The following is a 12,738-nucleotide window of genomic DNA, read 5'->3' as shown; positions in this document are numbered from 1 at the left end:
TTGGTTTTTATATGCCAACTTTCTCTACTAAAGGGAGAATCAAACTGACTTACAATCACCTTCCCCTCCCCACAGCAGACACCCTGTGAGGTAAGTGGGGCTGAGAGCTCTAAAAGAGATGTGACAAGGGACTGTGTTTAGGGGCAGGGCCGTGGCTCAGTGGTAGAGCCTCTGCTTGGCATGTAGAAGGTCCCAGGTTCAATCCTTAGCATTTCCAGTTAAAGGGACTAGGCAGGTAGGTGATGTGAAAGACCTCTGCCTGAGACCCTGGAGAGCCGCTGCTGGTCTGAGTAGACAATACTGACTTTGATGGACCAAGGGTCTGGTTCAGTATAAGGCAGCTTCATGCGTTCGTGTGTAGCCCAGCTGGTTTCATGTGGAGGCGTGGGGAATCAAACCTGGTTCTCCATCACTCCCAACCACCACACCACGCTGGCTGTACTGGCCCCCAACTGTACTGCTGTTTTGAAAGCCTGCATGGCAGAGCGGCTTGCATGCCAGATGAGGATTTGGGAGTCCCAGATTCGAATGCCCGCTCTGCCCTGGAAGCTTTCAGGATGTCCTTGGGCAAGTCATGTTATCTAAGGCTCCGTTACTTCAAAAGGTGAGGAGAAACTCCAGGAAATGATGTAAGTTGCGTTGGGGCCCAACAGGGGAGAAAAGTGGGATGTTGATATCTAAATAAACTGAGCAAACACTGCTAGGGAGTTTAAACCGAGCAGCTTCAGCCTGTGAGAGCCGTGACTGCCAGGGGAGGAATGGGGTAGATCTTGGAGGACTGGCACTTGCCTGTGGCCCCAATTCTGAGAGCCGGCGTGGTATAGTGGTTAAGAGGGGTGATTTGGGGTGGTGGACTCTGATCATGGAGAACCGGGTTTGATTCCCCACTCCTCCACATGAGCGGCGGAGGCTAATCTGGTGAACTGGATTAGTTCCCCCACTCCTACATGAAGCCAGCCGGGTGACCTTGGGCTAGTCACACTCTCTCAGCCCCACCTACCTCACAGGGTGTCTGTAAGCCGGTTTGATTCGCCCTTAAGTGGTAGAGGAAGTCGGCATAAAAACCAACTCTTCTCCTCCCCCCTGCTAGAGGTGCATGAACAGTGAACTAGCAGGGAGGGGATAGTTGAGGTGTGGGGTATTTTTCACCATCGTAAGGGCTGGCAACTTTTCTTGGGTGGCGGGGGGGAGGAATGGAAAGTGGAGAATCTCAGGAAGCTGAACTCTGAACCCCCCACTCCAATTCTGTTGCTTCATTCTTGGAAGAGGCTTCAAGTCGACCCCCATCGTACACTAGGAGCTTTGACTGGCCAGGCTCTCAGTTTCAGCCCTGGCCTTCCCCATCCTGGCTCAAGCCTATTTCCCCCTTTCTGGGATTCCTGCTTTCGTGTTGGCTTCTTCCCCATTCATTGAGCATCAGGTCTCAGTTTAATCCCTTCACTGCCCAGTGCCCTCAGGGAGTCCATCAAAAATTACTAGCAATGATAAGAACATAAGGCCCTGCTGGATCAGACCAAGGCCCATCAAGTCCAGCAGTCTGTTCACACAGTGGCCACCCAGGGGCCTCTAGGAAGCCCCCAAAGCAGAGACCTGTGCAACCATTTTCAAAAGCTAACACCGGCTTTAGGGGGAAGTCCCAAGGTCTCCTTATATCCCACACTGGGGGGACACTCTTACTTCAATACAGCAGCTCTTTCAAGATGGGAGTATAAGAACATAAGAAAGGCCATGCTGGATCAGACAAAGGTCCACCAAGTCCAGCATTCTGCTCACACAGTGGCCAACCAGGTGTCTCTAGGAAGCCCACAAGCAAGACGACTGCGGCACCATCCTGCCTGTGTTCCACAGCACCTAAGATAATAGGCATGCTCTTCTGATACTGGAGAGAATAGGTATGCATCTTTACTAGTATCCATGGATAGCCCTATCCTCCACGAACATGTCCACTCCCCGCGTGATACTTCCATGCTCAGGGACCTGCCCCTCCCTAGGATACCACGCTGCCCCACCCTCAGGTGTTGTACAAATGGGACTCCCTGATCAACAGAATTTGCTGCCAAAAAAGATGGCAACAGATAGCCCTCTCCCATCTGTGTTAGGACTGGCGCCATCTAATTTGTTCATAAATGAGCTGGATTCAGGCGAGCAGGTGACATCAAATCGTTCAGAATGGTTCAGAAACCAAAAGCAGATTTTGAAGAGGTCCCTCCAAAGCAAGTGGATCAGGCAGGCTGCCTTGTGGAAAACGGGCATTCAAAGGAAGCAGATGCTCACAGCCCCCAGTAACGAGTATACAACTTTCCTTCTTTATTTCTGCGAGATACAACTGCAACCTCTCAGAGGTCAGGAATCAAAGAGACACCCCCACCACTTCCCACCGAGGTGAGAGGCAGAAAAGCAGCTCTCCCCCAGCTCCCCCTTCACTGGGTGTAGAGGCTGGCCGCAAAGACAATGTCCCTCTTGATCATGTTGGAGGCGGCCTCCATCTTGGCATGTAGCGTGGGCTCCCCAGTGACGCGGGCTGCATTGCGCATCTCCCGGCAGGTTTCGTCCAGGCGCTGGATGCAGCGGACGACGATCCCCTCCTGCACGTCTGTTAGGCGGGCAATCTCGGCGAACGGCTAGTGAGGGAAAGGTGGAAAGGAGACAACCGGAGCCGATTGAACCGGTTAATTGGGAACAGACATTTACCAGCGAGGGCTATTCCCGTAAGAACATAAGAAAAGCCCTGCTGGATCAGACCAAGCTCCATCAAGTCCAGCAGTCTGTTCACACAGTGGCCAACCAGGTGCCTCTAGGAAGCCCCCAAACAAGACTGCAGCAGCACCATCCTGCCTGTGTTCCACAGCACCTCATATAATAGGCATGCTCCTCTGATACTAGAGAGAATAGGTATGCAGCATGACTAGTGTCCATTCTAACTAGTAGCCATGAATACCCCTTTCCTCCATGAACATGTCCACTCTCCTCTTAAAGCCTTCCAAGTTGGCAGCCATCACCACATTTTGGGGCAGGGAGTTCCACAACCCAACTCCATACCCACCTCCTCCTTAGGAACTCGGCCAGCACCACGTGGTTCTCCCTCTTCTCTCTCTGAGGGGGAGAGCATCTTGTAAAGACGGGTGATTCCTTCCGGTTCCTTGGGATAGGCAGGATGTAAATAAACAAACTTCTGGTTTCCGGTCCGGAATTGCCCCCATTTCCAGTTTTTCTTCCTGCCTCGCTGTGGGAAGGCAGCATCTCGGGTTGCTCCGCAACCCACCAACAGCGACTGACCGCCATTGTGGACACGTGGTCTGGGCGGATCGACCGACAGGCTTCGGGAACCATTCCCGCAGCGATCAGCTGGCAAGTTAACCGGCGCATGGCACAGCAAGCTGCAAACGCGCCCCACGAGTTTCTGGCGCGGGGGGAACTTATGGAAGGGCTGGTCCCCGCGCCCCCCCCCCGCCGCCAACTGAGCCCTCCGGCAGCCGCAAGGGTGGCAACGCGGAGCGGCAGGGGCGACAGGCTTCCTCCTCCGTCCCCGGCAAGAGGAAGCAGCCGGACGACGCACGCAAGAAGGACCGGGAGAAGAAGAAGAAGAAGCCTGACGCCTCCAGTCCTACCAGCTCTCAGGCGGGCGGTGGGAAGAGGAAACTCAGAGACGCCCCCCCCCCGCAGCTCCAGCCCGAGCAGTCGCTGGAAACATCGGGGACTCCCAGGAGGGGGCCGCCTGCGCACGGGACTCCAGCGGACCCACACACCAAATGGGTGAGCTCCAACCCCCCCCCCACCAGCAACCCACCCCATACTCCGGAACACCGGGAGGGCATGTCACCGGGGGTCCCCAAAGCGATCTCCTAGCCCTCATGCGGCAAGTACTCAGGGAGGAATTCCCCTTTCTGCAGCCAGCAGCCCAAGGGGGCTTGCCATCTGCGCAGACATACCCGGCCAAAGGAGGCTCATGGGACACTCAACCCTCCTATCCCCCGGGCAAAATGGGGGGAGAAGATGGCCCCAGCACCTCAGCAGGAAACCTTAAGCCCCCTTCGGCCAGGGAGGGGCGACAACACACCACTGCATCCGGATCAATGCAGGGCGAAGAATCCCCCTCCCCTTCCCAATACGATTCGGACGAGGGAGAGAGAGAGGAAGGTGAATTCTCCTCCTCTGAGGGGGAGGGCGAATCTGTGGAGGAGCAGCAGACAAGGCTGTTTTGCAGAGAGGACTATCAATCTGTCCTCTGTAAAGCCATTGCAGCCCTGGACCTCAACGAGACTCCAGAGCCTGATGGGGGAGAGAAGGGGAAGGGCAGGCCAAGGGGACCCAAGGAATTCTTTCCCCGCACACAACCCTCATTCAAGGTGGTGCCTTTTCCGGAATACTTTGAGCACCGTCTTAAACTGGAATGGGAAAAGCCCATGGGTAACAGACCTCTTCCCCGTAATATCATCAAACTCTACACCTTGGCCCCACACGCCATGGAACTCCTTCACACGCCCGTAGTGGAGGGTCTAGTAGCGGCACTGCAGTCTCCAGGAATCATCTCAGGGGATGGTATGGGATCCCTTAGAGACCCCTTGGACAGGAAGGCAGACCAGGCCTCGTGCAGGACCCATGAGGCACTAGCCACGTCTGCCCAAGCCTCTGCGACCGCAACCCTCTTTGCAAGGGCAGCTATAGTGTGGGCAAGGAAACTGGCCACCCTCATCCCCACAGAGGAACGAAAGGCGAATGAAGGTCTCAATAGACTGATGAAGGCAGTCCATTTTTTGGCGGATACCACTCTGGACTCTATGACTCTTTCAGCTAGAGCCATGGGGACCAACGCCGTGACCAGACAAGTCCTTTGGCTCCGAGCCTGGCAAGTGGAGCAAGGAGCCAAATCCATGCTGTTGGCCTACCCCTTCCAAGGCGGCAAGCTCTTCGGAGACAAATTAGAAGACATTTTAGTGGAGACTAAGGACAGGAAGAAGGCCATGCCGGGGAGCCTCAGGAAGGACTTCCGGCCCTCGCCTTCCTTTCGTTCTTACCACGCACTCGCGAGACCTAGAGCAGACCCCAGGCGCCCTACGTGGTCCGGCGCAAGAGGGGCGAACAGAGGGGGCCAGCGCTACGGCAGACCGAACCAGTTCCACAACCAGAGACCGGGTAAGCCGAACCACAACTTCAAATCCAAGAAACAATGACGGCGACTCGGCACCGGTGGGAGGACGACTGAAACTCTTCATACGCCAATGGGAGCGGGCGCAACCAGATCGGTGGGTGCGCGAAGTCATTCAACACGGATATCGAATAGAGTTTCTCCACCTACCACCGGACCGCTTCATTCCTTCTCCCACTCCACACGCATGCGAGAAACGCACCAGGACGATGACGGCCATTCATCATCTTCTGCAAATACTGGCCATCGAGCACGTGCCAACTTCAGAGAGATTCTCAGGGGTCTACTCTGTCTTTTTTACAGTTCCCAAGAAGAACGGGGACTGGAGGGCCATACTAGATTTACAGTTCGTAAACGAGTTTGTGCGAACCAAACACTTCCGCATGGAAACCCTGAGATCCATCGTGGAAGCGCTGCGACCGGGGATGTTCCTGTCGTCGATAGATCTGACAGAAGCATACCTGCACATTCCCATACACGCGGACCACCACCGTTTCCTCCGTTTTGCCTTCGGGGACCTTCACTTCCAATTCAGGGCACTCCCCTTTGGACTCTCCCCAGCTCCTCGAGTGTTCTCCAAGGTCCTCATCACACTGGTAGCGCTCTTGAGGAGAGAAGGGATACACGTTCATCTGTATCTAGACGACATCCTGATCTATGCGCCTACGGCGGACACAGCCAGTCGTCACACCGCCAGAGTTCTCCAGGTACTGAGCGACCACGGATTCCTCATCAACAGAGCCAAAAGCAACATCTCCCCATCACAGAGGATTCAACACCTTGGCGTGTGGATCAACACCAAAACCAATACCTTAACCCTACCAAAGGACAAGGCAACCAAGCTATCTCATCTAGCCAAACACTTGCGGGGATCAAGGTCTGTGGGGCTGTCAGCTCTGGTTCGGCTTCAGGGGCTGATGGTCTCCTGCATCGGCACGATCACGTGGGCCAGATTCCACGCACGACCACTACAATGGTTTCTCAAACCTTACCAACATCAAATTCTCCAAAAGAAGAACATTCGTCTAACCCTCCCGGCGGCCACCAAGCTGAGCCTTCTCTGGTGGTCCCAGACCTCGACCTTACAACAGGGACAACCATACACCATCGACTCCCTGATGCAGATCTTCACGGACGCCAGCCTGGAAGGATGGGGGGCTACCCTAAACCATCAGGTGGCCCAGGGCACATGGTCGCCTCGGGAAAAGACCATGCACATCAACCGCCTGGAAATGCGAGCAATCCACAGGGCACTCCTACGATTCCAGCAAAGTATTGCAGGTCGCCATGTTCTGGTGCGGACGGACAACATCTCCGCCAAGGCCCACCTGAACAAGCAGGGAGGATCCAGGTCCTCCTCGCTACAAGGAGAGGCGACCCGAATTCTCTCTTGGGCAGAGAAGCACCTTCTGTCAATCAGAGCGGAGCATATACAAGGCAAGCTCAACCTTCAGGCGGATTGGCTCAGCCGCCAGACGCTGGACGAGGGCGAGTGGTCATTGAACGACCAGGTGTTTCACCTCTTAGCGCAACGTTACGGTGTGCCAGCAGTGGATCTTTTTGCCTCACCGACGAACCACAAAACCCCCCGCTTCTACACCAGGTATGCCCACAGGGAAGCAGAGCAGGTAGATGCACTGCTCTCGCCCTGGCCTCAGGACTTCCTGTACGCCTTCCCGCCTCTTCCCATCATCCCCAAGGCGCTGAGAAAGATTCAGCAGGAACGAGCGACAGTCCTGTTTATAGCACCAGATTGGCCTCGCAGACCATGGTATTCCACGCTGAGGGAACTATCCCTACAGGAGCCCTGGCGAATACCCACATCTCGGGACATGCTGCAACAGGGACCGGTACGGCACCCGGATCCAGAATGGTTGAAATTGACCGCTTGGCTATTGAAAGGCAGCAGCTTTTGAGCCACGGATACCAGCTCAACATCGTCAATACCATACTGGAAGCCAGGCGGCCCTCCACCCGGAGAATTTACAACGCCTCCTGGAAGGCCTTTGTCAGATGGTGCCGCCGCAAAAAGGAAGATCCCATGAAGCCGTCCACGGCACAACTACTGCGCTTCCTGCAGGACGGAGTACAACAAGGTCTCAAGGCGTCCACCCTGGGTAGACAACTAGCCGCTATCGCCACAGTCCATCCCTACCTGGAGGGATACACCACCACGACGCATCCCCATGTCAAATACTTCCTCAAGGGGGTCTCTCAGACGTCTCCTCCAGTCTTGCACTGCTTTCCATCATGGCGGCTCCACGTCGTCTTGTCGGCCTTGACGGGCCCTCCATTCGAACCGTTGGCGACGGTCACTCTAAAGTACCTTCGACTCAAGACTTTATTCCTCACAGCGGTCACATCGGCGCGTAGGGTCTCCGAGCTGGGGGCCCTCTCGATGAGGGAGGGACTGTGCATTTTCCACCACGACAAGGTGGTTCTCAGAACTGACCCCACCTTTATTCCTAAAGTGGACTCTACCTTCCACAGACAGCAGGAGATCCACCTGCCATCCTTCTGCCCACAACCAGGTCACGACGATTCCGGACCGGAAACTGGAAGTTTGTTTATTTACATCCTGCCTATCCCAAGGAACCGGAAGGAATCACCCGTCTTTACAAGATGCTCTCCTTACCTCAGAGAAGAAAGGACCTTCACGGTAAGTACCCAAGGTTCCCTTTTCCGCTCTTCTCCCTCATCTCGCCAGATGAGCATGACCAGCGGGAACTTGAACACAGGTCTTTCTTCAACCCTAGCCTGAAACTTCAACCATGGCATCATTCTGGTTGAAGGTCCTACCCAGGGCAGGCAGGTAGACTCTTGGAAGGAGGTGGGACAAAGCGTTGCACACCTCCACAGCCCCAAGTGCGATCCAATTCTACATCTATTATCTCATATTTTATTTAACAAAATAACCTGCCTTTGCTATAGAGTGCAAGGTGATTAAAAAAACACAGAGAACATGATAAAAACCCAAGCAATCCCCGCCCCCTTACCATGCCGCGGGCCCATTCGTAGACCACCTCCACCAGCCCGAACTTGTACTGCTCCACAAAGTCCTCCACCGACTCCTGCAAGCCACACTTGCGCTGCAGCAGGGCGATCTCTTCTGCCACCGACCGGATGTGCTCGATGCCCTGAAACGGGGAGCGGGACGGAGAGGCACAGAAGGCAGTCAGCTGGGTGGGAGACTGCGGGTCCCTGCCTATCTGGTGACCCACCAAGCTAACAGATTGGCCCAGGAAAATGCAATGTCCTTCTACTTACATAATACCACATTCTGCGTTGTGTAACACGTCCCATTTAGTAACTTACACTTTGTTAAGACATCCGCTTTGGTTCAAATTTCTGCAGTCCAAGTTCTATTACATTGCTTATTAGTACATGCCCCATTGATTGCATTGATTTACCCTTTCCTTTCCCATCCCTCCTTGGTCCTTCCCATTATTCTTTTCCTTCTGTCTCTCCCCTTTCCCGCCCTCCCTTTTTCCCTTTGTCCTTTCCGTCTCCATCCTCTTGCCCCCACCCCGGACGGAGGAACACCAGCAGTGGGCCTTGCTGCACGGCTCCCTGAATTAATATCCTCCCTAACATGGGGTAGCTGGGTGCCATCAGTTGACGATCATCAGCTGTGTTTTTAGGTTGGTTTTAAACTTGTATATTACATTTGTGTATTTTACATGATGTTAACTGCCTTGAGCCTGGCTTGGGGGAGGGCAGGGTATAAACAACAACAACAACCAAACAACAACAACACGATGATGATGATGATGAAGAAGAAGAAAACAGGTGGCAGCCCACGTTTATTTTATTTAGTTAAGTTTTGTTATTTATAGTCTGCCTTTCTGACTTAGACTCCAGGTGGACAACAAAATATAATAATATTAATAATAATAATGACAATAATAATGATACTAATAATTACAATAACAACTATTATTATTGTCATTATTAGTATCATTTTTTATTAGTACACTAATTAGTATAATATACCAATAATCATTATTATTGTCATTAATATTATTAGTACACTAATTAGTATAATATACTATTAATAATTATTGTTATTATTATTAATATCATTAGTATAATAATTATAATATACCAATCATCATCATTATTGACATTATTACTATCATTATTAGTATAATTATTATAATATACCAATAATCATTGTTAGTATAATATTATTAATATTGTTGTTATTGATTATTATTGTTATTACATTTTGTTGTCCACCTTGTGTCTAAGTCAGAAAGGTGGACTATAAATAACAACACTTAACTAAATAAAATAAACGTGGTCTGCCTGCCGGGTGTGACTGCCACCTGTTCCCACCAAGGCGAGGATGTGGGGGATGTGCACATAATAGGTCAGGCTGCTTGAGCCCCTTGGAAGAAAGTGCTATTAAAAGTCCCTCCCTGCTCTATCAGGGAAAATGTGTTGCTGTTCCAAGGGGCGGAAGAACTGCTGGCTGCACTGAAGGGGTTGGCGCTCTGGGAGCACAGCTCCTCCACGCTCGCCCAAGCCCCGCGCTCAGAACCCGCTCACCTTCTGGAGGACGGAGGGCAGCTGCGGCTCCACCTGGGTGCGGACCTGGCAGACGGTGCAGCTCAGCAGGGCCACGATCTCCTCTGGCCGCAGGTCAGTCAGGGTGTTGTCCAGCAGCAGCTGGGTGAGGAGCAGCTCGTGGTTGCTGATCTGGCGGGCCACGCTCCCTTTCAGCTCCACCGCCCCTCCTTCGTTGATGTAGCCCAAGGAGCGCAGGACCTACGGCAACCCAACACAGCGAGCGGGGACAGAGAAAGAGGCCAACGGCAGCTTGTGGTTTGTCAGCAGGCAAAACGGTACGAAACACACAGGTGCACAATCTCAACTCGAGGGGTAGCCGTGTTGGTCTGTCAACAGCAGTAGAAAACAGCAAGAGTCCAGTAGCACCTTCAAGACTAACCGAATTTCTGGCAGGGTAGGAGCTTTTGTGAGCCACAGCTCCCTTCATCTTCTTCAGAAGAAGCGTTGGTTTTTACATGCCGACTTTCTCTACCACTTAAGGAAGAATCAAACGGGCTTACAATAACCTTCCCTTCCCCTCACCCTGTGAGGCTGAGAGAGTGTGACTAGCCCAAGGTCACCCAACTGGCTTCATGAGGAGGAGTGGGGAAACAAATCCAGTTCACCAGATCACCGCTCCAAACCACCACTCTTAACCACTACACCACGCTGGCTCTCAGATGGCTTTCGGATACTAGCTGCTTCAGAGGCAGCTCGTGGTTGCTGCTCTGAAGAAGTGAGCCGTGGCTCACAGAAGCTCACACCCTCCCAGAAATTGTGTCAGTCTTTAAGGTGCCACTGGACTCCTGCCCTTTTCTACTCTCTCTAAACTGTTTCTGCGGCCTGAGGAAATTAACGGCTACATTTCCACAGTTTGGGGGTACAAAGCACACGATTTCCCAGTTTTCGGTCTCTGTGGCCTTCAGAACGCTGGCTTTTCCTCAAGAGTTCTAAGGCAGGGATTCTCAAGAGGCGATCCTGGGTCAGGTGGAAAGAGCCAGCTGAGGGGCTTCGCACGCATCTGGCGCCTCGCTTACACTGGGCCGCCTTCAAAGCAGCTCCATGACATCACCATCCTTACCTGTTAGAACTGGGCCTCAGAGAAGGGGCAGGATGCAAGGGATCCTTGTGGGGGAGATAATATGGGGTGTACGTAGGAAGCTGCGGCCAAGTGGGACCCAAAAAAAGACCCTCACCGAGGCCAGGGGTGTCAGCACGAATGTCAGCTTCCCCCTTTTGCCCCAGCTCCATCTGAAGGCCTTGTTCTTTGGGGGAGGAAAAGGGGACAGGGTCTATTTATCACCTCACTAGAGCTTCCCTGACCCTCTTCTCCCCTCCCCCCATACTCCAAAATGCAAATGCCAATCACTCGTTCTACAGGACTCGCTGATATTAAATTGGAAACAAACAAACAAACAAACAAACCACCATGGGGTGTTCATGTCCAGGTAATCTAGATATGGGTCATGTTTAAAATAATAAAGTGCTGTCAAGTTGCAACCGACTTACACCGACTCCTCATGGGGTTTTCTCAGCGAGAGGTGGTTTGCCATTGCCTCCCCTCTGCACAGCAACCCTGGTGGCTTCCCATCCAAGTACTAACCAAGGCTGACCCTGCTTAGCTTCCCAGATCCAATGAGCTTGGGCTAGTCTGGGCTATTCAAGCTGCTACCAAAGTCACGTTTCCCCGCATTAATTTATTTTAGAAAACATATATGCTACGTCGTGAGAGACCTGCTTTCCAGTGGGTTAGCATGCGTCCCACTTTTACGCAGTGGCTCAAAGCTAGAGTGCGGGATCAGCATGCAGAAGATCCCAGGGTTCAAGTTCTAGAAGCTCCTGTAAAAGGCAGGGCCGTAACTGGGGGGCGGGGGCAAGGAGGGCAGCCGCCTCCTGTAGGCACCTCTCTGCCAGGTAGGAGAGGCAGTTCTGCCGCCCTCTCTGCATGTCTCAGGGGTGGCGACTGCCCTCCCCCCCCAATTACAGCCCTGCTAAAAGGTAGCCAGGGCTTGGAAAAGGCCTCTCTCTACTGCAGACCCTGCTCATCAGAACAGACAGGGCTGAGCTAGATGGATCAGGACAGGGCTGAGCTAGATGGATCAGAACTGACAGGGCTGAGCTAGATGGGTTGATGGTCTTGGTATGAGGCAGCTTCATGAATGGTCACCCCTCAAGCAGAGACACCAGCTGTGCAGCTGGTTTTGAATGAGGGGAGATCTTAAAAGCCCCGCTTGGTGTTCCCACTCTCAACACCCCACAGCTTGAATCCCTGGCCACTGGACATTCGACCCCACGCCAGCCCTTCTGGAGCCTCTCACCTCGACACGCTGGTGGTATTCAGGGAGCAGCATCAAGGACTGGTCGGACAGCAGGAACCGCAGCTGCTCAAGCTCCTCCTGCACCCGCTGGCGCTCTCGGAAGCGGGTATACTGGAGGGGAGAAAAGAGAGGGATGGGCAAATGGATCCGAATTTGGGCTGGGGCAAATCACGAGGGCCCTTTCTCTGTCCAGAGCTGCATGCAACTGGGAGTGCAATTGTGGAATTCAGCACAGAACTGCAGGAAAAGCTTGGAGATAACGCAAAAAATTTACCCCCCCCAAATTTATCCCCATCAATCTTTCTGCATATTTCCTCTAATTTCTGTATAGAAAGAGAAAAGTTGGCTTTTATACCCCGATTTTCTCTACCTTTAAGGAGTCTCAAAGAGGCTGGAAAGACTGGAAAGAAAAAATACTACTGTTATTCGGTTTAGTATATAGGTGCTAGGTGAAAATTAGTGCTCCGTGACAAATTTCTCTCCTGAAAAGTGCTCCATGACTTTAAAAGTTTGGGAAACTCTGCTCTAGGCTGATCCTGGCTTGAGCAGGGGGTTGGACTAGATGGCCTGTATGGCCCCTTCTAACTCTATGATTCTTTGAAAGTCAATGAGCCATTTATTCTGTCAGCCTAGGCTTTACTTCCAAGGGCTGTTAGGGTAAAACGACGAAGGGGAGATGAAAGTATACAGTCACAAGCTCCCTGGAGGAAGGGTGGGATAATA

The 12,738-nt window shown here is 52.7% G+C and overlaps 1 protein-coding gene across 1 annotated transcript in view; it reads right to left on the bottom strand.

Moving 5' to 3' along the window:
- Positions 1–2,420: 2,420 nt before the first annotated feature.
- The window catches only part of SKIC2 (SKI2 subunit of superkiller complex), a 45,561-nt gene continuing 35,243 nt past the window's right edge, over positions 2,421–12,738 (bottom strand). Inside the window, exons 26-29 of the mRNA XM_056851391.1 lie at positions 12,016–12,126; positions 9,698–9,916; positions 8,143–8,283; positions 2,421–2,621 (exon numbers count right to left, since the gene is read on the bottom strand). Coding sequence (XP_056707369.1) covers positions 2,421–2,621; positions 8,143–8,283; positions 9,698–9,916; positions 12,016–12,126 — 672 coding nt within the window. The remainder of the gene's footprint in view (positions 2,622–8,142; positions 8,284–9,697; positions 9,917–12,015; positions 12,127–12,738) is intronic.

Source organism: Euleptes europaea, chromosome 1, assembly GCF_029931775.1.
Source record: "Euleptes europaea isolate rEulEur1 chromosome 1, rEulEur1.hap1, whole genome shotgun sequence".
NCBI classification, from domain to species: Eukaryota; Metazoa; Chordata; class Lepidosauria; order Squamata; family Sphaerodactylidae; genus Euleptes; species Euleptes europaea.
This window is presented reverse-complemented; position numbering and strand designations above follow the sequence as displayed.